The sequence below is a fragment of the Sus scrofa genome, chromosome 14, assembly GCF_000003025.6.
Source record: "Sus scrofa isolate TJ Tabasco breed Duroc chromosome 14, Sscrofa11.1, whole genome shotgun sequence".
Taxonomy (NCBI): domain Eukaryota; kingdom Metazoa; phylum Chordata; class Mammalia; order Artiodactyla; family Suidae; genus Sus; species Sus scrofa.
The window spans coordinates 71,541,926-71,566,889 of NC_010456.5; the positions used below are offsets into that span (position 1 = coordinate 71,541,926).

The 24,964-nt window shown below is 40.8% G+C and overlaps 2 protein-coding genes across 3 annotated transcripts in view; both read right to left on the reverse strand.

Moving 5' to 3' along the window:
• RUFY2 (RUN and FYVE domain containing 2) overlaps nucleotides 1-5,812 on the reverse strand; it is a 50,506-nt gene extending 44,694 nt beyond the window's left edge. The window contains 3 exon segments of the mRNA XM_021073521.1: nucleotides 220-337; nucleotides 2,611-2,784; nucleotides 5,196-5,812. Of these exon segments, the coding sequence (XP_020929180.1) occupies nucleotides 220-337; nucleotides 2,611-2,784; nucleotides 5,196-5,277 (374 nt within the window). The 5' untranslated portion in view covers nucleotides 5,278-5,812.
• The window catches only part of DNA2 (DNA replication helicase/nuclease 2), a 56,663-nt gene continuing 40,178 nt past the window's right edge, over nucleotides 8,480-24,964 (reverse strand). The window contains exons 11-21 of one of the 2 annotated variants that reach the window (XM_021072449.1): nucleotides 24,297-24,413; nucleotides 24,113-24,222; nucleotides 23,496-23,605; nucleotides 22,389-22,613; nucleotides 18,073-18,266; nucleotides 17,630-17,719; nucleotides 17,341-17,545; nucleotides 15,776-15,865; nucleotides 13,531-13,713; nucleotides 11,259-11,405; nucleotides 8,480-10,264 (exon numbers count right to left, since the gene is read on the reverse strand). In XM_021072449.1, coding sequence (XP_020928108.1) covers nucleotides 10,196-10,264; nucleotides 11,259-11,405; nucleotides 13,531-13,713; nucleotides 15,776-15,865; nucleotides 17,341-17,545; nucleotides 17,630-17,719; nucleotides 18,073-18,266; nucleotides 22,389-22,613; nucleotides 23,496-23,605; nucleotides 24,113-24,222; nucleotides 24,297-24,413 — 1,540 coding nt within the window. In that variant the 3' untranslated portion in view covers nucleotides 8,480-10,195. The remainder of the gene's footprint in view (nucleotides 10,265-11,258; nucleotides 11,406-13,530; nucleotides 13,714-15,775; nucleotides 15,866-17,340; nucleotides 17,546-17,629; nucleotides 17,720-18,072; nucleotides 18,267-22,388; nucleotides 22,614-23,495; nucleotides 23,606-24,112; nucleotides 24,223-24,296; nucleotides 24,414-24,964) is intronic. The other variant, XM_021072448.1, reaches the window with a different exon arrangement.

Here is a 24,964-nt window from a genome sequence, read left to right on the forward strand (position 1 = left end):
AAGAGCATTTCATTCTTATTGAAGGGGCTAAGAAAAACTTCCTAAAGGAAATGAAATTTGAGCTGAGCCACAGACTGAATAGAATTTTTTATCAGGAGAGAATGGAAGAAGTCTACTTAAGGCTGAGAGAAGATAATAAATTCTAGAGTGTGAAGTACGTTTAAGGAACAGTAAATATGCTTCTATGGTTAGGGATGAACAAGTAATAAGATTACTCACTTAAGACCAGGTAAATCTCGGACACTAGCTCCTATTTCCTCTGCTTCTGGGTACAGCTTCTCCACCAGTTCCAAAGGGCCCCAAATAGTTTTGTTATAACTCAAAAATGATTTTCTTACTGGAAAAAGAAAATATAATGCACACGACTTCAACATACAAAACCATAGTAACTTTCTGTTAAATATTTAGTTTCGACATTTCTAACTTAACATACAATTATTCATACCTTTCCTCTCTTATCACTACACAGTCCTGTTGATCAGGAGCCTGTTCATCAGGATCCTGATATTTTCCCTATCAGGGATATGCATCTTGGTCATTCTTTCATTATCAGAAATATGCACGTAGGTAAGTAAAGTAAAAAAACAACTAGGTTCATTCTTTATCAATACCAAAGTAATACTGGTGGCCCCAGCAGGCTGATCTTTACCAGTTTATTAAATAAACCAAGGACCAATAGTTACTTTAAACACACAAAAAAATAAAGACTTTACTTTTCCTTTTATTTGATTCTTAGGTTTAGTAATATGAAACCATGAAATCACTGTTTCTTTCTTAATACTGACCAGCTCTCCTGCAGATCTAGTGTGCCTATTAAGTGCACCACCCAAGAACCACCACCCAAATAGGCAATTTTTCCTTAGAGGAGAAAAAAAGTCAATCATCACAAAGTCACTTTATAACAGTTCATCAAGATAAGCATATGAATGTTAGGTTATGCTTCATGATATTTTGTGAAGTAAAGGAAAATAAATTCAGGAAAGAGTTTAAAATGTAACTATTTTGGCCATCATTTGGCAAATGCCATTTCAGCAGACTACGGGATCTATGCAGACATAAATATCTATGTTGCTGGTATTTTTTATTTCTTTTACAAAAAGGAAGTTTTTCAGGAGTTCTCTTGCGGCACAGTAGGTTAAGGATCCAGCATTGTCACCATAGTGGCTTGGCTTGTTCCTGAGGTGCAGGTTTTGATCCCTGGCCTAGGAACTTCCACGTGCCACAAGCTTGGCCAAAAAAAAAAAAACAAAACAATAACAACAACAACAAGTTTAGGCAAATCTCCTCCTTTGCTTTTTATATTTACCCCTACTTTCATGTACCACAGTCAGAACTTCCCAACTTACCTAGGTTCCTGTTATACCAACAGGAAACCACACCTCTTTTGCTTTTTAATAGTCACCTTAGCGCATAACTCTTACTCACAAAGCCTTCTACACAGCTGCTGATCAAATGAACTAGAGAGCAAAACTGCCAGTAACTGTCACATGAATAGTTATTGTAAGTAAAAGAATGGAGTTCCTGTCGTGGCTCAGTGGTAATGAATCCAACTAGTATCCATGAGGACTTGGGTTCGATCCCTGGCCTCGCTCAGTGGGTTAAGGATCTGGAGTTGCTGTGAGCTGTGGTGTAGGTCAAAGACTTGGCTGGGATCCTGTGTTGCTATGGCTGTGGTATAGGCGGGCAGCAACAGCTCTGATTCGACCTCTAGCTCGGGAATTTCCGTATGATGCAAGTGCAGCCCTAAAAAGATCAAAAAAAAAAGTTATTACACAATGTATATTAATTAAATATAATACCAACACATAACAATTAAGGCAATGTGAACTGTATGGAAGAATACAAAATCTACTATTAGCATTATCTTTAAAGAGTGCTCACTACAATAAACCAATCCAGAAGATATTTTTGCTAGATATGTTCCCACACACTAAGGAGGTTTATATTTCAACAACCATTTCTTTCTTTCTTTTTTTTTTTTTTTTTTTTTTTTTGCTTTTTAGGGCTGCACTTGTGGCATATGGAAGTTCCCAGGCTAGGGGGTTGAATCAGAGCTGTAGCTGCCGGCCTCCACCATGGCCACAATGCAGGACATGAGCCCCATCTGTGACCTACACCAGTGCTCAAGGCAACGCCGGATCCTTGACCCACTGAGCGAGGCTGGGAATCAAACCCGAATCCTCATGGATCCTAGTGGGGTTCATTACTGCTGAGCCATGATGGGAACTCCAACAACCAACTATTTTAGTGTATTTGTTCAAGAGGGTTTAAACTAGCAATAAGAGTTCATACCAGAATCACCAAGCTTAAAATTTTCTAAATAACTCTATACCTGTCCTAGAAAAATGGCAATCAGTTCAGAGTATAGTGAAAAAAATTTCAAATCAAATATGCTTTTTACAAAATCCTAACATTATCTAAAGACCACCCATTAGAAAACATAAAGCAGTAGGGTACCTTCTCCCAAAATCAACCCACTCAAAATTTTTAAAGTAACCATAATTGCGGCCTCACACGCACACACACACACACAAAACAATCACCTTTTCAAGGATGTTTAAGATGGGAGGGGGAAGTTCTAAAGTTAGTTTTTAAAAAATCTTGTGATACCTTTAAGACCATGTTTCAAACAATGTTCCATGACCACGAAGAACTGCTGCAAGGGGGGATAATCAGAATCCAAAGTGCGGCCAAAGCTTAGAGCAGATTCAATGAGTCCTTTGATACTGAGTTTAGCCATATTTAACAAGTTTGCTCTCTCTACAGCTGTGGGGTCCTTTGTAGCTGAAAACACAAGAAAGGAATCCAACATCACTTGCAAGACCCAACACTGGAAAATATACAAACCCTCTCCTTCCCCTACAAAACCAAGAGTGGTCTGTTTTTCCTTGGTAGACAAGCTAGTCTTCCTAACTAATGTACACCCCCTAGTTAACTTCTTTTTATGTCTCTCATGCATAACATAGAACAACTCTACCAGGCTCATTCCAGCCCAAGTTTATGAATTACTCTCAACGTCCTGCAAACTAGCTATTCTCTGGTATTTATTTACTTTTGTGGCACCTCTACAGGGAGAATGAGGTTTTTTTAAATGACTTTCTGTGGAGATAAATGTGGAGAACAGACAACGTTTAAGGGTCTCATGCCAAGGTGGAGAGCAGGAAGCGTCAAGGATGAATTCAAAGGCAAAAAAAAATGTTCAGAATAAATTGGCAATAAAAGGCAGTTAAAATTCTAAGATTCCAGTATCACCCAGAACAAACATGACAGTGAAATAAAATAGGGAGGTACAGGAGAAGCCATTAAACTCACTCATTTTAACCCTCTTCCTGGTTTTTTTCATTACAATCTTAGTTCTGTATTGCAGGAATCCTTTATTTTCCCAGAGGAAATAAAAGCAGGGATCAGTTTCACATTAAAGTTCCCCTGGAGTTCCCGTCGTGGCGCAGTGGTTAACGAATCCGACTAGGAACCATGAGGTTGCGGGTTCGGTCCCTGCCCTTGCTCAGTGGGTTAACGATCCGGCGTTGCCGTGAGCTGTGGTGTAGGTTGCAGACGCGGCTCGGATCCTGCGTTGCTGTGGCCCTGGCGTAGGCTGGTGGCTACAGCTCCGATTGGACCTCTAGCCTGGGAACCTCCATATGCCGCAGGAGCGGCCCAAGAAATAGCAAAAAAAAGACAAAAAAAAAAAAAAAAAAGTTCCCTGACCTTCTACACAGCTGATCCAGTTGAAAACCAATAGTGACATTTTTTTAAAAAATTATATATAACACACATATACATACACACACATATAGATAGATAGATAGATAAATAGATAGATAGATAGATAATCTTTGCTGTTTAGGGCCACACCCGTGGCAGATGGAGGTTCCCAGGCTAGGGGTCCAATCGGAACTACAGCTGCCTACCCAGCCACAGCAACGCCAGATCCAACCGCATCTGCGACCTACACCACAGCTGCAACACTGGATTCTTAACCCACTGAATGAGGCCAGGGATCGAACCCGAAATCTCATGATTCCTAGTAGGATTCAGTTCTGCTGCGCAACGACGGAAACTCCAATATTTTCAACTAACAAAAAAATTTATTTTCTTTCCAAATAAATAAAATTTATTTTATTATCAGTTTTCTTATAAATTCAGATACTTCTCCATACTCTCATCACTTTTGTGATTGGCAGAAATATTTTCAGCAAACACGGATGACAAAATGAAGTGGGGGAGAAAATAAAGCACTTATGTTTCATAATCTCTGCCAAATTTACTAGTCCAAGAAAACCAAGTGTCTGTTTTTGCTTCACTGGACAAAAGTCCAGGATTCCCAATGATCTAGTATTCTAGTTCTGACCTCAGACAGCTAAGCATGAAGCCTGGCGCTGAATCCTAAGCAACTTAAAATGCAGTCACAACTGCTATGACCAAGCAAGCTGGTGGAGAATCTCCACACGACATCATTTCTTCAAATCTGCATCGTGGCAAGATTCCCTCTTTTTCGGGGGCAAAAGCACTCGATGTTTCATAATCTGTGACAATTCTCACATTTCTTAACAGCGCCCATCACAATCTTCAATGTGTGAAGCGACAACCAGACAAAGGGCGCATCTCCAGCTGCTCTGGGGTAGGTCGGAGCTGGACGCCGCAGCTTCCATGCCAAAGAGCGTTTACACCCAGGCGGGCCCCGCCAGGACTCGTGGATGCGTCTAGCTGGGTCGCAGCCCTCAAATTCCTGCATCTTGCCCGGGCCTAGAGCCCCTTCCCTGCCTCCCCTCCTCTCCGCCCACAGGGCTGCCCAAAAGGTTCGGGGCGCCCCCGGGACCCGCGCGAAGGGCTCACCCGAAGTCCTGCGCGGCATCGTTGCCCCTCTCCCGCCCGCGGCGTCGGGAACCCAGGCCCCAACCTGAGACGCCTCCCTCTGCCACCCCCAACCCTGAAAAGTCATCGTCCGTCCCCGACTGTTCCCTCGACCTGGGAGCCGCACCCTCGCCGGCCCTGCCCTCGCTCCCGGTAAGCCGTCGGACCACCAACCCTCTGCCATTAGGCCCCCAAACGCGGGCGGGAGCAGGAGGGAACACTGGATAACCGCGCGTTGCCATGGCGACCCCCGGCGCCCCCGAGCACCCGGCTGCCCCCGCCCAGCACCAGGCCCAGGTTCCGGCCCCAGTTCCGACCCCGAGGCCTAGAAGCCCACCCACCACCAGTCCTCCCTGCCCAGCCGCGGTCTTGGCCCAGCACAGAGGGCCCGACGTCCGCTCTCGGCCTGCTCCTCTTACCCATGGTGGCGACTGCAGCGGTGGCGCGGTCTCGGGCGGAGACGCCCTGGGCCCCGCCAGCAGCTCCCTTCAAGCGCTCGGCGGCCGCCAGGGCGTTTGCGACCAGGCCCACTGAGGCCCACAGCGCTCCCGGCGGCTGGAGGACGCCCGGCGGTCCCGCGGCGGCGGGGTTGGGTGGGGGCCGCGGCGCCTGCAGCCGACAGCAGAGAAATCCGCCTTCGCGGAGACTCTATACATCCAGCCCGACCCAAAGGAGAAGCAAAAAGGGCATGAGGAAAACCTCGAGTGGAGAAGCGGGAGGGCGGACCTTGGTGGGACCACCTGCCTCACCCGAGCGCTAGGGCTGTGTTTCCGAGGGAATGCGAGCCTCGTGCAAACGTTTTCATCCGCAGGGTCCGCCTAGCTTTGATCTAACACACCTAAATGCTTCCCTTTCCTCGCAAATTCGTAGGAGACCAGAAGAATTTAGAAAATCTGAAGCAATTAACATTATGCAGAAATCTGCTAAAACAATTCGAACGCCCAAATCACGACGTTTAAACCAGTAAATCCACTGGTTTATAAAAGGCAGTGAGGACCGATCTCATTGATCAAGGGAAAGAGTTCCTGAGATAAAGCCAGCAAACCAGGGTTTTCTCATTTCAGGGAGGGGAAAAACTCTCATGGTCTTATGACAGTAGGTTTAAGTTTTATCAGTTTTGGGAAAGCGAGCTATTATCTAGTTAGATCAGTACTTGTTAAAAACAGTAGCCGATTTAGAAATAGAGGAATATTTCGTGGATATAGAGCGATGTTTATCTCTTGATCATTTTGGCCATTATCTAGTTAGATCAGTACTTGTTAAAAACAGTAGCCGATTTAGAAATAGAGGGATATTTCGTGGATATAAAGCGATGTTTATCTCTCGATCATTTTGGCCAGTATAAAGTTCTGTTATGCTTCTTTTTTTTTATGGATTTTTTTTTTTTTTTTTTTTTTTTTTTTTGTCTTTTTGCTATTTCTTGGGCCGCTCCCGCGGCATATGGAGGTTCCCAGGCTAGGGGTCGAATCGGAGCTGCGGCCACCAGCCTACACCAGAGCCACAGCAACGCAGGATCCGAGCCGCGTCTGCAACCTACACCACAGCTCACGGCAACGCCGGATCGTTAACCCACTGAGGGAGGGCAGGGACCGAACCCGCAACCTCATGGTTCCTAGTCGGATTCATTAACCACTGCGCCACGACGGGAACTCCTGTTATGCTTCTTTACTTCTTTTGGTTTTGATTTTTTTTTCTTTTTATGCGCCCCCCCCCCCCCCCGCCCTGTGGCACATCAAAGTTCCCAGGCCAGGGGTGGAATGGCACTGCAGCTTCAGTCCTAAGCCACAGGCACAGCCACAGTGACAGCAAGGAGGGGTACAAGTGGCAGTTTGTGGCAACACCAGATCCTTAACCCACTGAGCAAGGCCAGGGATGAACCTCATCCTTAGATAATGTCAGACCCTTAACCCAGTGAGCCACAACAAGAACTCCCCAAATTTTCTTTACTGTGAGATAATCATTCATGGATAAAAATGTATGAAGCATATATACATTTAAAGACTCATAAAGTAAACAGCTGGGTAAACACTACCACATTAAGCAAGAAGAGGACAGGAGAGTTAGCCTCCCCGAGGAAAAGCCTCCAGGTATAATCCCCCTAGAAGTAAATATGATTCTTTTATGAGAATCCTTTCTTTGCTTTTTTTGCATGTAACTACCATGGTAAATACATGCCCCTAATCAATGTAGTTTATTTTGCCAGTTTATAAATTTTTCACAAGTGGAATAACATTACAAACACTGTAAAGTGTTTCTTTTGTTCAACATGATTCATGTCCATAAGGAGTTTCCAGGTTGGGGTGTTTCCAGGTTGTATATATGGAACCAAGCAGTAAATGATTAGGACAATAGAGTCACAGACACAGTACTGATGCACATTTCCTGAGTTCTTTTACAGATACTGTAACTGCTGCAAGAGGAAAAAAAGCAACCGCATGATGACCAGTCTGTAGCTATGGCATTAGCTGCTCCAGCTGGAGCAGTACAAAATCTATGGTTAGTATCATTTCAAGAACTGGTCTCAAGAGAATGGGATTAATGCTGTTACTCATTATAATCTATATCTTTGTGGGCATCAAAATAATTGTAGCTTGTTCTGCCTGTGTATATAAACAGGCAGTTACAAGTGTCAGCAAAGAGATGCTACAGATCCATGTTGATATTTTCCACTCAGAATAGAGTGTCCTATGTCAGCATGAACTTACAGAAGATAGACCTCCTCCCCGAAACCCATAGAAATGGAATGATGTTCTGACAAGAGGGGATTTGTAAGCAGCTCTTTGCAGTAAACCACCTTCAGCAGGAAGCCCCTTCTCTTGTCCCTTTTTTTTTTAAGGGCCACATCTGTGGCATATCAAGGTTCCCAAGCTAGGGGTGGAATCCCTAGCTCTAGCTGCCGGCCTACACCACAGCCACAGCAACTCGGGATCCAAGCCGTGTCTGTGACCTACACCACAGCTCACAGCAACACCAGATCCTTAACCCAATGAGCAAGGCCAGGGATCGAAACCTCAGTCCTGATGGATCCCAATTGGGTTCGTTACCGCTGAGCCACAACGGGAACTCCTCTTGTCACTTTAGCAAAGCTATACTCTAACTTTTAACCAAGCACTCCCATACTCTACTCATTTCCTGCACAAGCACAGCTTTCAAATCATACAAGACCTTGCCTAATTTGTGGGCTCTTTCCGTAGATCAAAGAAGTCAAGATGAAAAGTAGCAGATGAGCAGTTCTCTTCCATAGCTTCCCCTTCAGTAATCTCCAGAACAAACTCTGTGACTAAATTGTGTAAACAAGATAACTTCTGGAGGAAGATCACAAGTCAAGGAGCCTGCTGGCAGTGGGGAATGGCAATGACTCTGACCCTGTATCTCAATAACTCAAGATTAACTGAGATAACTTCTGTTTCCTCTTACAAGCTTTCATGGCCAATCAGAATCCTTGGAGGTGGTTTTTGGGGGGACACTGGGTCCACCATCTCCTCAGATTGCTGGCATTCTGATTAAAGGCACTTTCCTTCTGTGGTGTAGGCTGGCAGCTATAGCTCTAATTCACCCCAGAGCCTGGGAACTTCCATGTGATGAACTTCCATATGAGCACGGCCAGGGATTTAACCCACGTCTTCATGGTTACTAGTTGGGTTCGTTACCACTGAGCCACAACGGGAACTCCCCATGCAACTCTTTAAAGCGACCACTGATTAAACCCAAAGAATTTTCTTAACTATCTTTGATCCCTTCCTGTTATATAACTTCATAATATCTAACCAATATTTAAGCCCGATCTCAGCAAACTTTCTGTTTATTCCTGTCTAATTCAGTCTCTCCATGATCAACTCAATCCTGCGTGTCCTTAAATCTCTTTACAAAGTCAACACTCCCATTTCAGCTTTAGAGCACTGTCAATACTGGAAAAAATGATGGACAATACTGAACCTAATTATTATTTAGTATTAATAATTCACACAGTAAGATTTAGCAATAAGAAAACAATTTATTTAATAAAAACTTCAAGTAATAATTTTTAAAAACATGTGAGGTAGAGGCAACAATTTTTAACATACTTAACAGTCAAAAAAAAAAAAAACACCCTGAGAGAAATGAGAGTCCCTCCCCTCAAAGGTGGATACACTAAGGTTAAAATTGGTCACCATATAAGTAATCAAGCACACCAAGGTAATTCTGTTTTACAAAACATCTTTATACTAAAGGGGAAACTGAGTAATGCCCCTAAACAAACGGGAATATGAATACGAATAGGTGAAAATAGGGATACACCTTTTTAACTTGCCATCAATTCATCAAACAAAATTTCTTTTCAAAAAAAATAGTAAGAATTATTATCTCGTATCAAAATCTACTCTAGCATAGTGAAAACTGAAAATAAATGGAAGAGTAAGGGGAATCAGAAATTAACTGGAAATAATATATTTATAAGTAACTATTTAAAAGATTAGATGTTAAGTGAAAACATCTCTGATGCCAGAAAGCAAATCGGGAAAAAGCCAGCAAAATGGCCTTTGGATCAGGGACCTCAAAATACAGAAAACAATCATACTTATGTTATCACTATCACAAGATGGTGCTTCAATGATAAAAACACATCAATTTTCTTATCTAATCTTGCAAATAAACAAAATTTGATAAAATTCTAAAAGAACAAATCCATCTTGAAAAGTTAGACTTAAAAGTTTAAACCTCAGGGAGTTCCTGTCACGGTGCAGTGGAAACCGACTAAGAACCATGGGGCTTCAGGTTCCATCCCATCGCTGGGTGGGTTTAGGATCCGGCGTTGCCATTAGCTGTGGTGTAGGTTGCAGACTCAGCTCGGATCCGGTGTTGCTATGGCTGTGGCATAGGCTGGCAGCTATAGCTCTGATTTGACCCTTAGCCTGGGAACCTCCATATGCCGCTAGTGTGGACCTAAAAAGCAAAAAAATAAAAATAAAAAAAGTTTAAACCTCTGAATGAAAAGTTGATCCATCTTTTAAAAAGCTGGTAGAAATTTATTGAACTCTAGGTCATACAAAAGCACATTTATAATATCCATAAAGTTAGACTTTTCAGCTTGGGGTACAACTACACCAAAAAAATAAATACTGTGTCAAATTTTGTATGGTAATAGAATTGTATGTTTAACAAGGTTATACTAATAAATAAATAAATAAAACAAAAAACTAGAACTGTGAGAGGATGTATTTACATCATTTCATACCCATAGGATAAAAGTTATCATCACAGTCTAACCAGGCATTGATTTTATAGAATATCCAAATTACAAATAATAGGGAATAGTTAGAGGATATCATAATGGTATGAAAAAAGCTAGGAAAACAGTGCTTTATTTTCCTTGAAAATCACCCAATATGTGACAAAGACTTTCATGTTCTCCTGATGGAAGATCAATGATGTAAAGTAAATTAAGGAAGAGATATTTAATACAATGTGGAATTACATAAAAACATATATAACATTATTAATATTCTGTAATTTGGTTTATGGGACTGCTAAAAAAATTATAAAGATTTTTATGGTATTCTATGGATAATAATGAACTTAAGCAACATGGTCAACATATTTTAGCCTGATCCTCTTTTTTTTTTTTTTTGGTTGCGTCCAAGGCACATGGAAGGTCCCAGGCCAGGGATCCAACCTGTGCCTCAGCTGCAACAATGCCAGATCCTTAACACTCCTGCACCACAAGGGAAATTAAAAAATTATCTGTTTTTTAAATAATCTAAAATATGACAAGGAATAATTCTCCATTTTTAAATATAATGCTTTGTCTTAGACTTAAAAAAAAAAAGGTTATAAATTGAGGTGAAAGGAACAGAAAGGACAACCAGTTTTCCTCGATGTGTTTTAGGAAACATGTACCCCATTCCTAGGGCAAGAAATCAAGGCCCTTTTTTCCCCCTTTCTCACTTCAGAAACTATCGTTCTTGGGAGTTCCCCTCGTGGCACAGGGGAAATGAATCCGACTAAGAACCATGAGGTTGCACGTTTGATTCCTGGCCTTGTTCAGTGGGTTAAGGATCTGGTGTTGCCATGAGCTGTGGTGTAGCTTGCAGAGGCATCTCGGATCTGATGTTGCTGTGGCTGTGGTATAGGCTGGCAACTGTAGCTCTGACTGGACCCCTAGCCCGGGAACCTCCATATGCCCCAGGTGCGGCCCTAAAAAGCAAAAAAAGAAAAAAAAAAAAAAAAAGAAAAAAGAAACTATTGTTCTCCATTATCTTCATTACCTCACTTTCTATTTAAGATTACTACCTGTGAATTGTTTTCTCTTTCCTTTATAGAATCAGATCTTTGAAATATGCCTGTGGAAAACTCAAGACATACAAATACACAAAGCACTCACAATAGCACAATCAAATGTGACCACTGCAAAACAAGAAGGATATTAATTTTTCGGAGTTTAGATGATCAAGTAGCTTCCCCAAAGGAGGATAGCGGTTTAGGGAGGACACACATCCCAGGAGAATCAGCTTATGTTTGGCTCTGGTTATAGCAACATTGAGACGTCGCCAATCTTTCAGTAGTTCACCAAGCTGAAAGAAATATAATTTTCATTACTTGAGTTTTCTTATATATTCGAGTTATTTCTGACAATACAGTTTGTCTTGAGCTGATTTCCTACTTTCAAAAACATATTGCAAAAAAGATTCACAACACATCTACAACCCAAACACTTGGAAACACTTGTCTACGATGCCAACTTCAATTGTATGATATCCTAGCCATAATTTTAAATTATTAAACACATAAAATATATTAAAATTTTTAAATATATATTAAAAATAAATTTTTAAAATGCTAAATACATAAAGAATTAGTTACCTCTACTCATTGTTTTTAATAATAATAAAAACTCATAATAGTAGAAGAGACTCAGAGGAATGGTTAAATATACCATGTATTATATATACAATGGAAAACTATGCTTTTTTTTTTCGGGTTTTTTTTGTTTTGTGGCCACCCCATGGCATATGAGTTCCCTGGGCCAGGGATCAGATCCAAGCCATGGATGCAACCTATGCCACAGCTGCAGCAATGTAGGATCCTTTAACCCGAGGTGCCAGGCTGGAGATCGAACCTGCATCCAGGCAAAACAGGGAGGCCACCAATCCCATTGCACCACTGCAGGAACTCCAAAAACTATGCACAAACAGAATGAAATCCCTCTCTGCGTAATGACACGTAAAGATCTCAAAGTTATTTTAATAAGTGGAAAAAACAAGGCCCAGAATAGTGTGTGTATGTGTGTGTGTGTGTGTGTGTATGTGTATATATATATATATATATATATATATATATATATATATATATATCTTTTGTGCAAAAAGGAGGGAAATAAGAATAGATTCATTGGAGTTCTCATCATGGCTCAGCGGTTAGCGAACCCAACTAGCGTCCATGAGGATGCAGGTTTGATCCCTGGCTTTGCTCAGTGGGCTGAGGATCCAGCATTGCCATGAGCTGTGGTGTAGGTCACACATGTGGCTCAGATCCCCGTGTTGCTGTGGCTCTGGTGCAGGCCAGTGGCTACAGCTCCGATTGGACCACTAACCTGGGAACCTCCACATGCGCTGAAAAAGACAAAAATAAATAAATAAAAATAATAAAAAAAATAAAAATCTTATGAAGGTATCACATACTCAAGAAAAATAAGTCAAGGAAAGATGAAAATGCAAAAAACAAAATGAAGCCTGGAATTATCTATAAGTTTCTAAGTATATCTAGGGAAGTCTATATGTTTAAAATGCTCTCCCAAAAATCCCACAAAAAACAAAAAAGGAATTCCTTGGTGGTGCAGTGAGTTAAGGATCTGGCATTGTCACTACTGTGGCATGGGTTCGGTTCCTGGCCTGGGAACTTTCATTTGCATGGCCAAAAACAAACAAACTAACAAAACACCCCCCAAAAAACCCAAATGCCTCAAACAAAATAAGCAAGAGGTAGAAGTGCCCAAATGTCCACTGATGGATGAATGGACAAACAAAATGTGGTCCATACATGCAATGGAATAAGATTTTAAAAAGAAAGAAGGAGGAGTTCCCAAGGTGGCTCAGCGGTGAACAAGTCTGACTGGTATCCATGAGGCTATGGGTTTGATCCCTGGCCTTGCTCAATGGGATAAGGATCTGGCGTTGCCATGAGTTGTGGTGTAGGTCGCAGACACAGCTCAGATCCTCTATTGCTGTGGCTGTGGTGTAGGCCAGCAGCTATAGCTCCAATTCAGCCCCTAGCCTGGGAACCTCCATATGCCTCGGGTGTGACCCTAAAAAAGAAAGAAGGAAATTCTGACAGGTGCTGAATGAACCTTAAGGACATTATCAGTGAAATAAGCTATATTTCAAAAAAGAAAATATTGTATGATTCCACTTACATGGAAAATCTACAGAATTCATAAAATTAGAAAGTGGTTACCAGGGGCTGGAGTTAGGGAGTCGTTATTCATGGACACAGAATTTCGGTTCTAAAAATAAAAAAGTCCTGGAGATACGTTGCACACACTGTGAAATACCTAACACTTCTGAATTGTATAGTTAAAGACAGGATAGTAAATTTTATGCTATGTATTTTTTAACAGTTTTTATAAAAAGAGGAAAATAATGCCCCCAACAAATAGAAAATACAAATCAGAAAACAAAGCAGGAAATATAATCAACTTACAGTTCCATCTCTATTACTTCTAACAAAAGATACTAAAATGATACTTTTGTCTCTTCCTTGGTATTTGTCTACGGTATTAACCTCGACCATCCCAACAGAAGAATGTGACAGTAAGTCATTGATGACTTTTAACTGCTGCCTGTATGGTGCAATGATACCAATATTACAGGGATTACATCCAGCCTAAACAGAAAAGAACACAATTTAAGATGTATTAAATTAAATTTATTAGTAGATGCAAACTATTGCATTTGGAATGGATAAGCAATGAGGTCCTGCTCTTTACAGCACAAGGAACTATATCCAATCACTTATGATGGAACATGATGGAAGATAATGTGACAAAAAGAATGTGTGTGTGTATATATATATGTATATGTATGTATATGTGTATATGTGTGTGTGTATATGTATATATATGTATATATATATATGACTGGATCACTTTGCTGTACAGCAGAAATTGGCATAAACACTGTAAATCAACTATAATAAAGAAATCAAAGATAAAAAAATTAATTGTTAACATAATGTGCCCAACTGATTTTATAATAAATGTTATCACAAAGGAATAAATACAATTATTGCATTTACTCTAAGTCTACATCCATATTTCCTGAGATCAAATAATTTTCTCAAACATTGTTCCCTTGATTTTTAGAAGTTCATTCATGGCAGTATAATGATTTGTATGCCATTTTTTTTTTTACCAAAAAAAGTACAAAGAAACACTTTTCACTTTCTGCTATCTCTGATGCTGAAGTTTCCAACCCCCAACCACACTGACTTTAGCACTATATTGACATAATCATAATGATCTCAGGTTACAAAATGTTACTCTAAATGGAAACCCAGAGTGCCACTTTTTTTCTTTTTCGGCAGCACACGAGCATATGGAAGTTCTTGGACCAGGGATTGAATCTGAGCCAGAACTGTGACCTACACCACAGCTGTGACAACTTGAGATCCTTAACTCACTGTGCCGGGCCAGGGATTGAACCTGAGCCTCCATAGAGACAAGCTGGATCATTAACCCACTGTGCCACAGCAGGAGCTCCCCAAAATGCCATTACTGTATAAAAAATTACAAGCCTTGGAGTACCTGCTGTGGCTTAGTGGTAACAAACCCAACCAGCAACTATAAGGATGCAGGCTCAATCCCTGGCCTCGCTCAGTGGGTTAGGGATCAGGTACTGCCATAAGCTGTGCTATAGGTCACAGATGTGGCTCAGATCTTGCGTTTCTGTGGCTCTGGCATAGGCCGGTGGCAACAGCTCCAATTTGACTCCTAGCCTGGGAACTCCCTATGTCGTGGGTACAGGGGTACAGCCCTAAAAAAGACAAAACCCAAACCCCCCCCAAAAAAAGAATTGCAACTGCTAGATGCTTTTCTTGATGTTTAGTTGCAGAAAGTTATCCCAGGGAGGAGAAGTCTGTACCCTCAGATTGGCTTAAATGGTCGGGGAAACTTGATCCACAAGCATGGTGTAGAATTTTTTTTTCTTTTTTTGTCTTTTTAAGGCCGCACTGGAAGCTCTGATTCGACCCCTAGCCCTGGAACTTCCATATGCTGTGGTGGAGACCTAAAAAGACAAAAAAATAGGAGTTCCAGTCATGGCGCAGTGATTAACGAATCTGACTAGGAACCATGAGGTTTCGGGTTCGGTCCCTGCCCCTGCTCAGTGGGTTAACGATCGGCGTTGCCGTGAGCTGTGGTGTATGTTGCAGACACGGCTCGGATCCATCGTTGCTGTGGCTATGGCATAGGCTGGTGGCTACAGCTTCGATTTAACTCCTAGCCTGGGAACCTCCATATGCCGTGGGAGTGGGCCAAGAAATAGCAAAAAGACCAAAAAATAAAAAATAAAAAAAATAAAAATAAAAATAAAAAATTACAAGCCTTAGACAAATATTCTCAAAATAAAAACAATCAGGATTCAGTCCTCTTATATAATAATATATAAAAGTTAATGCAGGATCAAAAGTTCCTTGCATTCTAACATTCCATTACTCTGCATCTTAATTTTTTTTCATTTATAATAATTTTTATTTTTTCCATTTTAGCTGGTTTGCAGTGTTCTGTCAATTTTCTACTATACAGCAAGGTGAACCAATTACACGTGCATGTATACATTATTTTTTCTCATTATCATGCTCCATCATAAGTGACCTGATATAGTTCCCAGTGCTATACAGCAGGTGAACGTTAATATTAATTAGCCCTCACAATTAAATTCTAAGTTACCTTAACAAAAATCGAAGTCAGGTATACTACAAGTTTGGCTTCTGTTATATTACTCACACCTCCCTTTTCAACTTGTTCTGGTGCTGGAACCTAAAAAGAAAAATAGGCATCCTGCTTGTGAAACAATCTCTAGTTAAGAGTACAAGGATATGGAGAGACAGATGAAAAATATCTTCATCTTAAAGTTGAAGATAAAATAATTGACATGAATGAATGCTATTAGTCGCTTTTGGAAAGCCACCCAGAGGAAACACATCTTACCCCATAGGTCAGACTAAAATCTCTATGAAAGCTGACCATACACTGGGCTTCACATACTTTATTGCCATTTTATAGGAATTAAAGGCCAGAAAATATAAGTAACCTGCCAAAGCCTGACAATAAATTATGGCACGAGGATTCAAACTTAGATCCAGCTCTAATACCTGTGCCCTTTTCATTTTCCTACTGCCTTTTATACAAGTAATGGAGCAATAAAATACCCCAGGTTTGGAGTTCCCATCGTGGTGCAGCGGAAATGAATCTGACTAGGAACCATGAGGTTGCAGGTTCGATCCCTGGCCTCACTCAGTGGGTTAGGGATCCAATGTTGCTGTGAGCGTGGTGCAGGTTGCAGATGTGGCTTGGATCCCATGTTTCTGTGGCTCCAGAGCAGGCCAGCAGCTACAGCTCCAATTGGACCCCTAGCCTGGGAACCTCCATACGCCTCGGGTGTGGCCCTAGAAAAACAAAAGAAAAAAAAAAAATTTCCCCAGGTTCCACCATACCTAATAAAACTCTCCAAGGATTATTTACCTCCTAAATCATCCCTAAGCAACCTTAATTAATTTTAATATGAATATTTGGAAACCTGATGCTAAGGAAGAGGAAACATGAGTAGCAAAAATAAAGTATCTTGAGTTCTCATCATGGCCCAGTGGGTTAAGAACCCAACTAGTATCCATGAGGATGTGGGTTCAATTCCTGGCTTCAATCAGTGGGTTAAGGATCCAGCTTTGCTGTGGGCAATGGTATATATTGAAGACGAGGCTCAGATCCCTCGTTTCTGTAGCTCTGGTGTAGGTTGTCAGCTATAGCTCCAATTCAACCCCTAACCTGGGAACTTCCATATGCCATAGGTGAGGCCCTAAAAAAAAAAAAAAAAAAGAAAGAAAAGGAAAAAAAAAAGAATCTGATCACTGGTGAAGTAAAATAATTGCAAACTATGAGTAATATGTTAGAATTGTGGTTTATAAAAGCAGTCTTTTTTGTGTATGTATATGTCTTTTTGTCTCTTTAGGGCCGCACCCACGGCACTTGGACGTTTCCAGGCTAGGGGTCAAATTGGAGCTATAGCCACTGGCCTACGCCACAGCCACAGAAACACAGGATCTGAGTCACATCTGCGAGCTACACCACAGCTCATGGCAACGCCAGATCCTTAACCCACTGAGGGAGGCCAGGGATCGAACATGCATCCTCATGGATGCTAGTCAGATTTTTAACTGCTAAGCCCAAGGAATTTAAATAATAGGGCAAAAAGAGAAAAACTAAAGAAAAAGATCGGAATTTTTTAATTTTTTTACCTTGTCTGTATTAAGAAAACAAACAGGATTGTTTGGCTCAAATGCTCCAACCATCCAAGGATTTTCAGAATAATCAGCATAAAATTCCAGTTCCAGCTTTACATCTTTCAATTTAGGAAGGTTTACCACTGCACTGGCCACTTTGTCTGATCCACACTCCAGCTTTCCTTCGTATGTCAGTTTATTACTTAACGACATAATTTTACTAAAGGAGTTAACAAGAATAATTTTAGTTTTGGTGATGAACACAAATATGAAAATCACTCATAACTGACACTATCACAAATACCTGTTCATTCTGTACTGCACAGTCAACTGTACGACGGCATTCTTATTCTGCTCAAGCCTCTTGAATAAGCTTTCACTCATGCCAAGAGCTCTGTCAACAGATCAAGTACAGGCTTATCAGTATACTGAAACTGCCCCTTAAAAAGAATCTAGTTTAAGGAGTTCCCGTTGCGGCTCAGCAGTTAACGAACCCGACTAGTATCCATGAGGACTAGTTTGAGGTTTGATCCCTGGCCTCGCTCGGTGGGTTAAAGATCCAGCATTGCTGTGAGCTTGGATGTGCCAATGCTGTGGCTGTGGCATAGGCTGGTGGCTACAGCTCCAATTGGACCCCTGGCCTGGGAACCTCCATATGCCGAGGGTGCAGCCCTAAAAAGACAAAAAAAAAAAAAAAAAAAAAAAAAAAAGAATCTAGTTTAAAATAAAACCTTAATGTCTGCTTACCTTGCTTCACGGTTTAGCACCAGGGGAGGAAGCTGTTGATGATCCCCTACCAACACAAATCTCCGTGAAAAAAAAAGTGGCCCTAGGCAAATTGGTTGGCTAATTTGAGAGGCTTCATCCACTATACAAAAATCAAAAGTTTTACGAGAAAATATCGGATGGTTTATTCCCATGCATGTTGTTGCAACTATAAGCTAAAAACAAATAAAGAACACAGATCAGTGTTTTAATATATCCATGAAATACAACTTTGTTTTCCAATTTTGAAATTAAAAATCAAAAAAGAGCTCTTTGTCACAAACAACAGGAATCTCCCAATATTATTTAATTCTGAAACACTTATAGCATGCAAAAAAAATTTTTACTATAAATTTTTAAAAGTCAAGTTAGTTTCCCAGACACTATAACCATGCTCAAATTTGGATATTTCCTGACAGAAATCTAAAATGTTCAAGAGGCAGTAACTTAATTTTTTTCTCTTTTTTTTTTTGCTGCCCTGTGGCATATGGAATTCCCTGGCTAGGGACCAGATCCAAGCCAAAGTTGCGACTTATGCCGCCAATGCTGGATACTTTAACAACTGTGCCAGGCTGGGAATCAAACCTGCAGCCTGGCACTGCAGAGACACTGCCAATTCTATTGTGCCACAGCAGAACTCCAAGAATTTTTGTTTGAATGTTTGTTTCTTTAGGGCCACACCCGTGGCATATGGAGATTCCCAGGTTAGGGGTCTAATCGGAGTTGTAGCTGCTGGCCTATGCCAGAACCACAGCAACACAGGATCTGAGGCGCATCTGCGACCTACACCACAGCTCACGGCAACATGGGATCCTTAACCCATTGAGCGTGGCCAGGGATCAAACCCGCAAACTTATGGTTCCTAGTCAGATTTGTTAACCACTGAGCCAAAACAGGAACTCCTCTAAGAATTTTTTTTTCTAATGTCAACTATGACTTCACTTCTGGAAAGATGGAGTACTTTTCCCTACTCCTCCCACAAAGTACAACTAAAAGCCCTGAGCATTATAAACTATAAACATAAACACCCTGAAAGGTGGAGAAAAGGTGGGCCAGCTGGGGACCTTGGGGCCCAAGGAATAGCACAGTAGTTTGTCCCCTGGATTTTCTTTTTGCCTGACATATCCCAAATTTGAAGCTGAAAAGACAAGGAATCCAGGAATACCAATGAGTGCAGACCAAAATAAAGCTCCAACGAAAGCCAAAGGAACACGATGGGAAAGCCTGGCAGACAGAACACTTTTATACAATAACCGCGAGAGTCTACCTAGACATCACAGAAAAAATATGGCAGCACCCACTACCAATAACAGCAAAGGCTGACTCGGGAGCCTGGACTTCCACTCACCTGAGGCTAGAATAAAGCACCCTATCTTATTGGGATGGTGTCAGCAAAGATCAAGTAGGGAGCCAGAACTTTCATCCCTGCTCTCTGGTAGTAACCCCCACCCAACAAGTGTAGACTGCCTGGGGAAGCCTAGACTTGCACCCCTACCCAGCAGTGATGAGAAGCCCCCCTTATACATTAAAAGAAGCTGAGTAGGGGGAATTCTCTCACAACAACAACAAAAAGAGGCTATGCAGGGAATCTGGACTTCAGGTCCCACCTGGCAGTAATGAGGCAGCATACCCTCTTGCCCTGCTAGGCTAATGCTGGAGAAAACAACGCTAACACCAGTTTACATACACAATACAAAAATACTCAAGTTTTACCAAAAAATACTCATTACACACAGATCCAGGAAAATCTCAAACTAAATAAAAATAAAACAATCAATAGATGGCAATGATGTTGGAATTCAATGACAAAGATTTTAAAGCAGCCAAGATAAAAATACATTGATGAGCAATTATGAACACACTTGACTCAAATGAAAAAAACAAGTCTCAAGAAAATAAATGTCTTGGAAAGAAACAAAAGATAAAAGAAGAACCAAATGGAAGTCTTGGAACTGAAACTACAATAACTAAAATTTGAAAATCATGGCATAAGCTCGATAGCCAGGGACAGAGGAAGGAATCAGAGAACAGAGACAGAGAAAAGATAAATTATACAGTCTGAATAACAGAGAGAAAATAGACTGAAAAAACAAAAACTGAACAGAGCCTCATGGACCTGTGGGACTTCAAAAAGGACCTATCACTTGTGTCTTCACAGTCTCAGAAGAAAAGGAAGAGAAAGAAGATGAAAAAGCATTGGAAGAAATCATGGCTAAAAAGGTCCAAGTTTGGCAAGAGAAATGAAATCTATAGATTCAACAAGCCAGGAAAACTCCAAATGTAATAGGAAAAAATCCACTACAAAACATATCATAATTAAAATTCTAATTACTAAAGAAAAGGAAAAAAAATCTGATTGGCACAACACTGTAAATCAACTATAATTTAATAAAAAATAAAAGATTAAGGGAGTTCCTGTTGCTGCTCACGGCATTGTCATGAGCTGTGGTGTAGGTCACAGATGTGGCTTGGATCCCACATTGCTGTGGCTGTGGTGTAGGCTGGCAGCTGTAGCTCCAATTTGACCCCTAGCCTGTAAACTTCCATGTGCCGCAGGTGCAGCCCTAAAAAAAAAAAAAAAGCCAATCAGACAACTTAGCTACTTCATTTTTTTCAATAACTGGGATAGATATTAGACAAAAGAGTTAAATGAATAGTCTATCATATCTATTTTAGATGATTTTTTTAAGATAAAAATATCAGTTAAGACTTCCCAGTAAAAATATATACAGACATTAAATAATAAAAGCTAGGTTTTTTTTGTTTTTTTTTTTTTAATTTTTTTGTCTTTTTTAGTGCCTCACCTGCCGCATATGGAGCTTCCCAGGCTGGGTGTTGAATTGGAGCTGTAGCTGCTGCCCTATACCACAGCCACAGCAATGCCGGATATGAGCCAGGACACTGATCTACACCACAGCTCACAGCAATGCCAGATCCTTAACTCTCTGAGCAAAGCCAGGGATCAAACCTGTGTCCTCATGGATACTAGTCAGACTTGTTTCTGCTGAGCCATGACAGGAACTCCAAAAGCTAGGTTCTATATCAAAGCCTGAAATACCTATCACAAGGCTATTCATGTACTATTACTTCCAATTGAAACTCACTAAAAAATTCTGATAAGTAATTTTCTAAGTGTGATACTAACATAGTAAGAAATACATATTTGGTCTTCCTTCTGGTTCTTGACACAGAGCTCCTAAAACCCAAATAATTTCCTAGTGGGATGAGAGGACTATCTTTTGTTATTTATAAGCCCTTTCAACCAAACCTGAGATTATGCTAATGAGGTGACTTTGACTTCTGTGAACCTTTGGAGCAAATTATGGAGCAAATTATGGAACCCATGAAGAAGAACATAGAGAGCCCCAAGGTGGGCACAAGAGGCCAGAACTTACAATTGAGAACTGAAGCAGGGGGGAAAATTGTGGGACTGAGCCTCGATCTGCGGGGTCAGCACTAACTCCAGGTAGTCAGTGTCACAAGTGTGAGTAAAGAGTGTGAATAGAGAGTTTTCCTTTATATTTTAAACTAGAAGATAAGAGCCCTGAATAATCAATTAGAGACTTTGTTTTGGAGTTCCTGTCATGGCTCAGTGGTTAAAAAACCCAACTAGTATCCACGAGGACAAAGGTTCAATCCCTGGCCTCGCTCAGTGGGTTAAGGATCAGATCTTACCTTGAGCTGTGGTGTAGGTCACAGACAAGGCTTAGATCCCACATTGCTGTGGCTGTGGTGTAGGCCAGCAGCTGTTGCTCCAATTCTACCCCCAGCCTGGGAACTTCCATATGCCACGGGTGCAACCCTAGAAAGACAAAAGACAAAAAATAGAAAAGAAAAGAAAAAAAAAAAGAAACCTGGAGTTCCTGTCATGGCACAGTGGTTAACGAATCCGACTAGGAACCATAAGGTTGCAGGTTCGGTCCCTGCCCTTGCTCAGTGGATTAACAATCCAGCGTTGCCGTGAGCTGTGGTGTAGGTTGCAGATGCAACTCGGATCCCGTGTTGCTGCGGCTCTGGTGTAGGCTGGTGGCTACAGCTCCAATCAGACCCTTAGCCTGGGAATCTCCATATGCCGAGGGAGCGGCCCAAGGAATAGCAAAAAGACAGAAAAAAAAAAAAGAAACCTTGTTTCACTTCAGAAGCAAAGAGTAAACTACAAAACAAACTGGTCGGGTAGTTTAAATAAATTAATCATGTGTAAATTTGGTCAATAAAATGAAATTTCCCAAAGTGCCATTTCTCCCCTCATTCTGGCTGCAAAAATTACCGTCAGTGTCATATACAATAAATGTACTTACTTGACCATTGTAGAGTTCTTCTAGAAGAGCCAAGGATTTAATGGACTTTGACCTGCAAATTTCCTCCTCTGTAAATTTCTGGATATCTGGATGTACCTTCTGAGTCTGACCCAAGCGCAAAAATCCTATCTTAAACTTTGCCAACTTCAAAAGAATATTGTCAACAGCAGAATGTGTATAGCTGGTCAACAAAACACTAAAACCACAGGCATAGAGAATTCTCACCTAATAATAAAGAAAGGAAAACAGCATTACTTCTAGCTCCAGATAATTTTTAATATTTATGTTTTTCAAATAGAATTAGAAAACTTATTAGGAAACATATCTAAGAGCTGAGCCAAGTAACATTTTAAAAAGTTTTAAGGCCAAATTGTCTTATGAAAATAACATGGCATTATTATCAGGTTATTAATATCTTAATAATATATGATAAATTGAATAGATATAAACTTTGGCTAGTGCCTGGCACATAGTATCAGTCAATAAATATTTTCTGCCATCATTATGACTATTGTAAGACTGCTGCAAAACTTACTGATATGAAAAAAATGGAAACCCAAAAAAATATATTTCAACCACCTCTGTACAACTTAGTCATTTTTTAAAGGGAAGGAAGACACAAAATGATACAATATTACCAACCAAAAGAGATTTAGGACAATTATTTATTTATATTTTTTATTTTTGCTTTTTAGGGCCACACCCACGGCACATGGAGATTCCCAGGCCAGGAGTCAAATCGGAGCTGTAGCTGCTGGCCTACACCACAGCCTCAGCAATGTCAGATCTGAGCCACCACAGCTCACGGCTTCGTCGGATCCTTAACCTACTGAGTGAGATCAAGAATATGAATGCTAGTCATATTCGTTTCCGCTGAGCCACTCTGGGAACTCCGATTTAGGACAATTTTTTAAATGCAAGAACTCTGAAACATTATAACTATTAGTGATTTTTTAGCTTTTCTATTTCTCATGTCATTCTTAACTTGCAATGAAGGCATTTTCATTTAAAATTCAACCCTTTTGATATCAAATATCATATACTCTCTGTACTGAGGAGAAGCTAATTTAAATATTCAGTTTCTAAGCAAAAGAATAATAACCTTACGAGAGTACATATGGTAGTGGTTTTCCCCGTTCCAGGCATTCCCACGATGAGGGTGTAGTCTTTAGAAAGAAGTACCTTTTTCATAGCTTGCCTCTGAGGCTTGTTCAAACCTACATTTAAATTTTAAAGATAACAGGAAAAAGAGCACTGAGTTTCTTCAATGAGCAAATGAACCATTTTTTAAGAAAAACAGCCTCTACTCAAGTCTGTTCAATTTATCTTTCAAAGTAAGAAAATGTCATGGTAAAACTAAAGGCCACAAGTCAAGGCCACAAAGAGACTCTGTCTAAAAATTGCAATTGCAAGTTTAATAAATTATTAAATCACTAGACCACAAGGTAGATTAAATTATAAACAGAACCAAGAGAAATTAATGGACCAGGCACAATGATTATAACATATCTTTTAATTAATTAATTAATTTTTCTTTTTTGGCCACCTAATGGCTCCTGGGTCGGGATCAGACCCCCTATTGTGACCTATGCTGCAGCTGCAGCATTGAATCCTTAACCCACTATGCCAGGCTGGGGATCGAACCTACATCCTGGTGCTCCAGAGACACCACCAATCCCATTGTGCCCCGCCAATCCTACTGTGCCCGGGAACTCCTAACATACCTTTTAGAATGCAGGCAACTGTGTCCTTTGCATCATGTGGAAGGACAGAACTGAGGTAGGATATAAACTGTGGTTCGCGAAAGTCAATGATTAAATCTCGAAGTTTTTGACTGGAAAAAAAAAAAGCTTTAGTAATATTCCTTAGGAAAGTGGGTAAAATTCAGATTCATTTACTGTTACAAACCTGGCATAAGTATTTTCCATCAACTTAGAAAGATTTCCTAATGGGGTATCTATATCACAATTTTTTTCTTCCTGGTCCAACCTGAACAAAGTTGATTCTGGGAGTACTGACAAGTTCCTAAAACAGCAGAACAGATGTACATGAATGCTTTTCATTTAACATAGTCAGTGGGTCTGCACAAGAAACATGTTGCAGTCTGCTAAAAGAGCAAATGGGCCAGAATAGCTATTTAAAAAGCTACTAGCTCCAAATTCATACTCACCAACCAAAAACAGCAGTGAGGTCCTGGATTGGTGGGGAAAGGAGGAAGGGGAAGGCACAAGGCACTAAAGTTAAAGCACCAGGAAAGGTTAGGTCCTAGAAAGTCTCATATACGATGTTAGGAAGTTCCGACTTGGGAGTTCCCATTGTGGCTCAGCAGTAACGAACCCAACTGTATCCATGAAGAGGCAGATTTGAGCCCTGGCCTCGCTCAGTGGGTTAAGGATCCGGCGTTGCTGTGAGCTGTGGTGTAGGTTGCAGACTCGGGTCAGATCCTGCATTGTGGCTATGGCCGGCAGCTGCAGCTCTGATCGGACCCCTAGCCTAGGAACTTCCATATGCCTCATGCGTGGCCCTAAAAAGGAAAAAACAAAAATAGGGAGTTCCTATTGTGGCTCAGTGGTTAA